At 36.8% G+C, this 10,161-nt stretch overlaps 1 protein-coding gene across 2 annotated transcripts in view; it reads left to right on the top strand.

Moving 5' to 3' along the window:
• The first annotated feature begins 3,292 nt into the window (after positions 1–3,292).
• The window catches only part of AFDN (afadin, adherens junction formation factor), an 84,019-nt gene continuing 77,150 nt past the window's right edge, over positions 3,293–10,161 (top strand). For both annotated transcript variants that reach the window (XM_009281753.1, XM_009281754.1), the window contains exons 1-2: positions 3,293–3,426; positions 3,840–4,007. In XM_009281753.1, the coding sequence (XP_009280028.1) occupies positions 3,318–3,426; positions 3,840–4,007 (277 nt within the window). In that variant the 5' untranslated portion in view covers positions 3,293–3,317. The remainder of the gene's footprint in view (positions 3,427–3,839; positions 4,008–10,161) is intronic.

Below are 10,161 nucleotides of genomic sequence, written 5' to 3' on the forward strand. Positions count from 1 at the left end.
GTAGTTTCCTGTTAGTTACTTGCTTTGATACCCTGGTTTGCGGTGTATCGGGCTGTACATTTATGCCCACTTTTAAAGTGCTTTTCTATGTAATCAAGTAAATACAAGTTTGTTCCAATATATGTTTTGTTTGTTTCAGTTTGCTTGGTTTGAGTTTCCCTGAATAATATGGGGTTCACTGCACATCTCTCAAGATGTCAGATTAATTAGACAGTCTTCCAAGCTACCTGTGCATATTCACTTAGGGCATAAGACTTGAGGCATGCAGCAAACCAGTTAACTCTTAAAAGTAGAATCTTGATTAGGCTTTTGTTTTGGCATGCTCTTATTTTTTACTTGAGGATAAGGCATAAGTAACTTTTTGTAATGTTAAGCAAAAACATGCAGTTCATGATGATTAGTTTCCTGGGGTGATGGTGGTGGGTTTTTTTGGTGTTTTTGTTTTTTGTTTAAGACATTACAGACATGAGGCATTAAATATTTTTTAGCAAGTTCCATTGCTCATTGCTTTTTTTTGGTGTTTTGTTTTTTGTTTAAAGAAATAGACATTGCAGACATGAGGCATTAAATATTTTTTAGCAAGTTCCATTGCTTTTGGGTTGCTTTTTTTTTTTTTTTTTTTTTTGAGCCTGTGTTCCCAGCTTGTAAGGAAAATTGAAGATTTAATTCATTTGAATAAGCAGATATATTAAAACATACAGTAGATACAAGGGGTTTTTATTTAAAAAACATTAAAATGACAAAAGAGGTTATTGAAGACCTATTATAGCATGGGGGTTTTTTGTGTGAAACTTTTGCTGAGGATAGATCTGATAACTTGATCTGTAGCTATTGCTTACCACAGGGGTCTTAAGTATTTGAGTATTATCTTCCTTTACTTGTTTATCCCGGCAAATGCATTGGAAGTTAAGTCCGAAGTTGCTATGGACTTCATTTAAATTTCTTAGCTTGTATTTTCTGCATGTTTCACTGCATTTTAAATGAATAAATATAGATTGGAATGACTTTATGATAATTTGTATATGCTCATGGATGCAAGTATGAGGAAGCAGAGTATATTCTTCCTAATTATATTTCAGTTTGTAGGTTGTCAGGTGACAACCTGCTTCCGAGGCTTGTGATCTTAAGCTGGTTTAACCCATCTCCATTTCCTATGCTGTTGCAGAAATCAGGGAAATGTCTGTGCCTGATCTCAGCAGTCTGTATGGATGCAAATTCATGAAAGGATATTTAACAGCATCTTCTGTTTTTCAAAATGAAAGCAGATCTCTACCCATGAGCCAAAACCGAATCATAATACAAACTTGTTCCCATGTTTTTCCATTATTCTAAAATGTAGGAATTTCAGCTTTGTGAATGACACCGAGGCAGCATTCACCTAAAACAGAGATGTTTTCTAAAATGGCTTCATCATGATTAGAGGCCTCCTGGCCTGCATAAGCTCAGATGTGGTGTTTTGTGTCTTTCTGCAGGTTAAGTCACACTCTTTTTTAGGTGAGGTATGTCTGAGTTATTGGCTCACACTTCCTGAGAGACGGGAGGAACGGTAACTGGCTGGGAGGATGAGGGGATTAGTGCTTTTGTGACCCTTCTTCTCTAGCTTGTCTAGCTTACCATTGCTGCTGTTAAGCCCAACACCAAGTACAGATGTTCATCCAAGTTTCAAGGCAGAAGTAATAGCAGGGTCAAGCAGTAGCACCTATGTATTTACATCTCATCTGTACTCTAACTTCACTGCATTTTGGGTTTTCTTTGGTTTGCTCCCCAGTCCAGTATTGGTCAGGCCCCGGTACGCATGCGGTAGCATGTAGTTCTTGTGTTGTAACTAGTTACCTTCTGTCTCGAGGGCTTTGGAATTTAAAAATTGCTGCTTGTTGAATAAGGCTTGAAACACAGTGTTACTTTAATTAGCTAATCAAAATTAAACCCTAGGTATAATTGATTTTAAAATCTGAGATGAGAAATAGAAAAGAGTGGTTTGGCAGATAAGATTTGAGTGTAGATGTGTTTCTGTTTCCCTTTGGTTTATAAATTTTAATGTTTTCCTTGTTATAATATCTTGTCTATTTGAAAATCTAATTAAAGATAATTTAATTAGTCCTATGTTTAGCCAGGTTTTGCATAGAAAATGTTTTAGGGAAAAGCCAATGACTCGATTGCATACTTTTGATCTTAAATGTACTTGTTTCCTGCTTGGAAGAAGATAAAAGGACATTTGAGGTGGATCTGTGAGATCTTAGTTAACACTGAAATGGGTGTGGAGAGGAGGCGACAAATAAGAGTGGAAAGCCTCTTGAGGGCCGCATCGAAGCAGGGTGCAGCAGCCAATAGCTGCATTACTTCAGAAGGTGTTACCTTGGTCATAGTTCAGAGATTGGAATAATTTTGAGCAGTTTGTTTAAAATAGAGGTGTCTACGAATTTAAATAACATTGTTAGGATCACAAATGAGGGAGTAAAAGGTATTTTATTTTTTTATTCAGCTTTGAAAGATCTACCTTTAACTTAGAAGGTACTCAGGCACTGAGTATTGCCTGTCATTGTATTTTATGCTTGATCGCTGTGGGGAGCAGTAATGCAAATGTGCATGAAATCGCAGGCTGTGTCTCCTTTAGAGTCAGAAGTCATGAATCAAGGTTTCCCCCTTCCCCTACCTTGTAAGGATATAGCTGCAAGAAGTATGAACAGTCTGTGGTTCTCTTCCCAAGGTATACTTAGTTTTGGTTCTTCCTTAAAGCTAGACAGCATGAAGCAATTGTGTGAAATGCTCCAGTTGTGCCCTTAGTCTCTGTGTAGACCAGGTAAAGGTTGGGTAAGACAAGGATGCAGGAGGTATCACAACATTCTCTTTGCCAGCTTGTCTTGCCATTTCTAAAGATACTTGCAGGTTGCATTAGTGGAATGGCATTAGCAAAATGAAAGGCTGATTCCAGTGTGTGAGATAATAAAGGAAACCAGTTGTTTTTTTTTTAACTATCACCTCCACAGATAATTCTTCCCCCCACCCCTTGGCTGTTGAGAAATTGGAATATTACTGTTTTCTTGAAGATGGTCTTGTCTACCTTAAGTGTAACTTGCTTTCCTTTGCTTTTTAAATATATCTGGTGTTCTGGGAAGTGTGATTTAACGGTAACAAGAGGCACGAGAGAGAGTTAGAAAAAGTCTTGGAAAGCAAAATGCATTCCAAGTTACTGAATTCTTTTGCTTTATCTCTTGTTATAAACAACAACAACAAAAAAGAGAAGATGTACTCCTGAATCCTCTGTTCTAATTGTCCACTAACAGCTCTGAAAACCAATAATGGTTCTCTTCTAGGTCATGCTGCCTCCTGGTACTCAGCATTCCGATGATAAAGGTGCTAAAGAAACTATTCTTGATGATGATGAGTGTCCACTGCAGATATTCAGGGAGTGGCCTAGTGATAAAGGTATGTCTAAAAAGCTTTAAGAGATTTTTGTGCCTTGGGTGTTGCAAGCCATGGTGTGGACCCCCTGTAAAGTAAGAAATGGAACATATATTTTAGTGTTTGTTTTCAGGCACTTTTAATACTAGGTGCTTTTAGAGTTATTTACTATTTCATTCAGCACTGTTTATAGTAATACATCTTTAGACAGTAGAAGGTTTTTACATTTTATCCTAAAGTTTCTAAATTATCCACTGTGGAGAAATATGCTGTTAATCCTTTAAATAGTTTTAACTTAGAAATAACTACATAAAGAAGTGTCAGGAACTTAGTAAACTGAAAGTAATCTTATGGAACACTTAATAAATTAACAGATGTTGGATGTCTGCTTGCTCACTGATAGTGAAACTCAAAGGATGTATAATATTGTGTTTTAGGAATACTAGTCTTTCAGTTGAAAAGGCGGCCTCCTGATTATATCCCAAAGAAATCCAAGAAAATAACTGATGGAAAGCCATTAAAGGGGAAGGAAAGAGTTGACGGGTCTGGCTATGGCTCTTGCCTTCCTCCTGAGAAACTACCATACCTGGTAGAATTAAGCCCAGGTAAGAATTCTGGTTATCTAATAGTCTAAATTACATTATTACATAGTCATTTAGATCTTCCAAAAATAAGACTTTCATTTGGAAGCATAAGAAAGTCTGTTGGCAGTGTAAGTGAATGCCCCATCAGTTGTTCTTCTGATGCCAGATTCTGAATTGGAGCTACCTAGAGGTAGAGCTGCATATTGCTATAATATCGAAATTTTAGTAGCAAATGTTTGCAGTAAAAAAAGGGGAGAAATGATTGACTAAGACTTTGTCTCTATTAGCATGGTTTCAAGTATGAAGGTTTAAGTGTTTCAAAAACAAAAAATCATTCAATCTTCAACTTCCTTTGGATTTTGGGGCTTAAAACTTGATAATAAGTAAAATAGTTTAACATGTTGTCTTGTGATTTCTGGGGAGGGGGGTGAGAAAAGCACTGCTTAAATCTGGTTTGTTTTACATTCAGAAGTATATTGTAGCATACCTAGTAAGATATATTTGACAGTGCCACACATGAGAAATACATTTTTAAAAGAACAAGAACGTGAATTTTTAAATCTGACTTCTTTCAGCCTACACAGCAACGCTGTGTACTAAGCCTTTGCACGTTGCCTGTGGGACTGACCTATTGTTCATGGTTTTCTTCTATAACAGCTTGGTCGCTTTTCTAAACAATAAGGATTGTTTCATTCAGTAGCTTTGTAGTACTGATGTCTTTATATTCTATGCAGTTTCTAAAGTTGAAAGAGTTTAATGCACTTCATCCTTATAAATTGAGTAAGTGTTGTCTGGCTAAATTGACATTTTTCAGCCTATATGGAACCTTCAAATCACTATCAAGGCTGGGTTTTATTTTGGCATCATTACAACTCTCTGGGCTGCATTGTAATTTACAATTAATTTTATGATCTGGGAACAGCCAGGGGAGCTTGATTGTTTATAGCACAACAACTAATAAAACACCTACAGCTTCTACTCTTCATTTCGATTGTCTTCATGTTTAAAGATTTGGATAAGGACTTTCATTTTTGGGAATTTAGTTATTTGCAGCTCTCTTTCCTATTAAGTGTAACTTGGGTACACTCAGGTATCCAAACAAGTGATTTACAACTTGAAGTCTGGTTGTTTACCTTTTGGGAAGCAAAGTTGGAAATCGGTGCTGAAAACTTTGACCAGAACTGCAAACAAAAGGTTAAATTCATAGTCAAATAGTGTGGTTTAAAAAAAAAAAAAAAAGGCCAGATGAAATTAGCAGTGCACAGAATATATTAAGTGTATTTTATATTGTGTTCTATATGCTGAGGTTTGATTTGCATATTAATATTTTGGGTTCTTTTAATGGTACTTTCAATTTCTTTTCTTGTGCTCTAAACTCTTACTCTTCATGGAGCCTAGTTGCTTTAGTATTAAAATGTTGTGCTTGGGCAGTGGAGCAAGACATCCATTAACTGAGAGGAAAAACAATCTGAAATGCCACAGGTGGCAACGCTGTGTACTAAGCCTTTGCACATTGCCTGTGGGACTGACCTATTGTTCATGGTTTTCTTCTAACAGCTTGTTGTCGCTTTTCTAAACAATAAGGATTGTTTCATTCAGTAGTTTTGTAGTACTGATGTCTTTATATTCTATGCAGTTTCTAAAGTTGAAAGAGTTTAATGCACTTCATCCTTATAAATTGAGTAAGTGTTGTCTGGCTACAGTTTCACCCTTTCCTGTCTTTTCTTTTCCTGCCCTCTTCCGCATGTTCTGCATGGTATCTGTCCTGCTGGTGCTGCCTTCACCTGGGTCCTCTGCATGTGTTTCTAACCCCAGGGAGAAGGAATCACTTTGCCTACTACAACTATCACGCTTACGAAGGTAACACTATATTTAATACTGTTCTCTCATTAGTCACTAAAAACATTGCTCACTGTAAATCCTTTGTTTCTTTTTGACAAATGAAAGGCTATCTTGCTTATCTTACTTTTTTCCAAGAAACTGCTTCGTGAAGTAGTTATCTGTCTTGTCAGCTGCCATTTAATTATTCTATCTGTGACCAAACATCAAATAGATCATGAATGTGCTACCATCCAAAGAGTTCAACCTTCCAGCTAAGGTTAACAACTAAATTTCATAGGGTGGTTTACAAGCAGTGTTGTGGTAGAAAGAAAAACGTTCTTTGATCTGTCTGCTTGCAGAACTCATAGTTAAAAAGTGAATTGGATAAATGGCATGGAACCTGATTGTGCTTTCAATGTTTGACTGCACTGATGCAGTGGATGAAATCTGTGATGATTTTTATGTGAAATAGTGTTTGGACGATGGGTAAAGTGACCTCACTTTCTGCTCTGTGGTGTTCCATAGCATCCCTTTGTATTTCTACTGCCTGGTTTCTGGTGGTGTCTAACATTAACAGTGTACGTCAAAGAAATTTAGCCACGTTAGACAGTAGAGTCTTGTTCAGTTCTATCTGTAGCATTTGAAATTGGTAACCTAACCTACAAGTCATTATGGATCTTTGACCCTCCTTAGAGTTTAGAGTAACGTGCAGATATGTCCTGGTTCGGCCAAATAGGCGAGAATACAACGCCACTTTCTTCTTCATCATGAAATGTCTACCAAAATACCTTTTCCTTTTCTTAGTCTTTTAGCATCTGTTTCCTCATTTTATTTTCTAGACTGCTATAAAAGTACTACATGTCTGTCAGTGCTGCTCACCCTTTCATGGCTGTGGAGTACTGTACTGGGGTTTAAAGAACTCTGTTCAAACATATGCCTCCAGTGCTCAACTCTTTGATGAATTCAGACTTCCATTTCATGAATGTCATTATTCCAGAGAGCAGAGAAGTTCCGTAGAGCGTGCTGAACTAATCAGCATAGACGAGCTCTGCAGGAACACCTGACCATTGAGTAGAAAGCTTGAAATTTGGTTGCATCTCACTGGGAAAAAAAAAAAAAATTACAATTTCGTAAATCTTTATCTCAGAGTGTGAAAAAGAGGTCTTAGTACTCTAGAGTCCAGTCTGTCTGTTTGGAACAATGCATTTCAGGATGCTTGTATTTATTATAGAAATAACTCCTGTAGAAGTGTCCTTCTGTCAAAACATTGGCTGTTTATATTCTTGCAGAAGAACCTGGCAGACTTCAGTTTCATGCCCTGTGCAATTGCACAAATTCAGTACGTTTGCTACTGGAAGTATGTCCTGTTTTTCCGCTTCTCCACAGCTGCTGATGTTGCTGGTTTTATGACTGTTTTATAGACTGAAGATCAGATTCTGCACAGTACGGTAGAGGATGCACTTCAATAGCTTGTGGCTGTAAATACGGCAGTCAGCAGTTGTCTTTGTCTTCCAAGTCATGTAAATGAACCCATAAACTGAGGTGAATCTGATAGTAATAAAAATAGACTGGATAGACTGAAGTGAGATACGGCAGCACTTTGAATAGCTGATACTGTCTATGTTATCTGTGTATATGGCTGCTGATGAGTTCAGGGATGTTATTAATGTCAGTTGTTCAATCATAATATTTAAAGGCCGAGAAAAATGACAAAAAGCCATTTTTTTAGGATGTGAGCCTCTGAGATTTATCCTGCAAGCCTGAAATAAAAATTACAAAGCATTTACAAAAAGGAAGAAAAGGCAAAACTGTAAGGCTTTTCTCCCTGCCTCATCACAAAAAAGCAACTGAGCTGTAGAATTGACAGCAATGGGAGATGCTGAGAACATGCAGGTGTAACAACTTGGACAGAAGAATTAGAGGAGGTTGGAGAAGCTTGAAATCCTTGGCCAGGGCGGTTTCCCCGGCCAGCCTTCTTTCTCAGACCAGAACTGCAGTATGGTATGAGGTAACGCTTTCACACGTTAGTTTGAAGGAGCTTTGTTGTCTGTCAACAGACTAACTGGCTCTTCCTTTACCAAAAATGTTTACTATTGGCTCTTTCTGCTGGAAGTGCACATCTTGTTTCAAATTTAATAGCAGAATTACCTCCTGAATTCGACGTGATATTTCAAATCTGCCCAACCAATCTCTTAGACTTCTTACTGTCTAAACTCTTAGCACTCAGGAACTCGTGCAGGAAATCTGCTGCTTTTCAAATGTGGATTTAACTAATTTTTAAGTCAATAGGTACAGTCTCTTGTGTGGATGTTTTTGTTCAACTTTGGGCTTACTTGTTTTCTATGATCTGATCTTCATAATTTGGTTTAGCTTGGTTTTAAGTCGATACTATTTCCCAGCGTTGTTTCAAGCACTGGGTTAGCTAAATCAGTTGAAATTATCTCCAAAGTGGTGCAGGGTTCACCTTTTAGTGAAGTAATGCATTTAAAATATATATATCCATGAAGGGAGGCCTGTCTTGTCTTTTTCTGTCAATCAAAAATGTGCATTTGTATTATGAATCACTGAGTTGATGTGCTTACAGTGACTGTACACTTCTGTTCAGTTTTTTTTTTAATAATACTGCTGTTTTAAGTGTGAATGTTGACTCCTAACTGCATAAACCCAGTCATGAAATCTATTAGTATTGCATCCTTAGCATGGAAAGTGATAGAAAGCCACAGTTTTCACAAGTTTTACATAAACAATTTCACTAGTGACTATAGGTGAATAGTAATATACTGTGCATCTTTTTACTCTACACTGTGTGTTTTATAGAGGTTTTTACTGTACACTCACATTCCTTTGTGTTTTTGAAAACCCTTTTTTCTAAATCACTGTTTCCCGCCTGGTCTTTGGTGATAAGGTCTGCTTTCTGATTGAGGGTTACCTCTTGAAATACAAGTTTTCAATTTGCGATACGCAGTATACACAGATGTATATGTATCTTTGTATGTGTACTCTGTCATGGGGGAAAATAATTTGTGAAACTTGATTTCAAGGGCAAATCGTACCAAGTTTATTTGAACCCTCACATGATGTCACTGGGAAAAGCTTTGTCAGGTAGATAATTAAATTTAATGTATGCAATAGTGTCTAACTTGGTCTCTGGAATCGTAGTTCTTGCTTCTTCAGCTTGTGGCTTGGAGGCATGTCTGGGAGGCACATTCCAATTCAATTTTCTAAGCTTAAAAAAACCCCCAAAAACTAGACGTTTTCTGCACATATTTAGCTCTGCTAATGTTATTCAGTCATGGGTGCCATAAATAGAATACATGTTTCTTCCATGCCATGTGTTTACTTATGCACGCATATAAAATTAACAAGTTTGTATAGAATTCATACATTTTCCTTATGCCTCTTGCTGCTTTTTCTGTATTATTAATGCCCACCTTTCTGAGATCGTTGTCCTTTCTAATTTCTGAATTAAAATAAAATTATTGTTGTGTCAGATAAAAGTATGACTTAGATCGTATGTATTGCCTTTCTGAACCATCAGAAGTCTTTAAAGTTTGGTCCTTAGCGGCTAAGAACAGCCTTCTTGGACTGTCACGGTTTGGGGAGCAGGGACTTTGCCATAGGTATGGCAGAATCTGTATCCCGCTGCAGTGAGCTTGAGGAATGCATTCCAAACAACATTTAGGCAAGCTTCTAACTGTTGAAAAACAGGAAATACAAGACTACACTGTAGTATAATGCAACCTTCCTTCCCTCCTGCATCCCTTCCCTAGAACAAAAAGGCCTTTCATCCTTTTTAGAATTTGTAGTAATTGTCTTCAAGATTAAGATACCTTTTACTGTAGAAATTGGCTTTTACTGATGGATGATTACATGTGTGCTCTAAATAACTTTTAGTAACTCCTTGAATTTTTCTCGTTTTCCTGAGAAGAAAAATGTTTGTATCTAGTGCTGTGCTTTTAAAGTAAGTTTCTTCTTGTTACATTGGACACTCCAGAGAAACAAAACAGTCTTAATTTGCCTCAGCAGAAACATTGTGATACTAAAATATACTTCTTACATGAAAGCACATTTTACATGACATGCGTCTATATTGAGGATATATGGTGGTGTGAGGTAAACATTTATTAGCAGGAACTTGGTATTGATTGATTATTCACAAGTGCTGAACTCAGGAATGAGATCCAGAAGTTACCTTAAATAAACTCTTGAAAAATGTAATTTTTTATCATGTATTTTACAGAATATTTCAGAAATATGTAGGAATATTTTAAAGTTGGTGGGTTTTGGCGTTTTTTTTTTTTTTTTTTTTTTTTTTTTTTTTTTTTTTCTTCCAATATACTTGTTGTAATGGACA

Source organism: Aptenodytes forsteri, unplaced genomic scaffold, assembly GCF_000699145.1.
Source record: "Aptenodytes forsteri isolate BGI_AS27 unplaced genomic scaffold, ASM69914v1 Scaffold132, whole genome shotgun sequence".
NCBI classification, from domain to species: Eukaryota; Metazoa; Chordata; class Aves; order Sphenisciformes; family Spheniscidae; genus Aptenodytes; species Aptenodytes forsteri.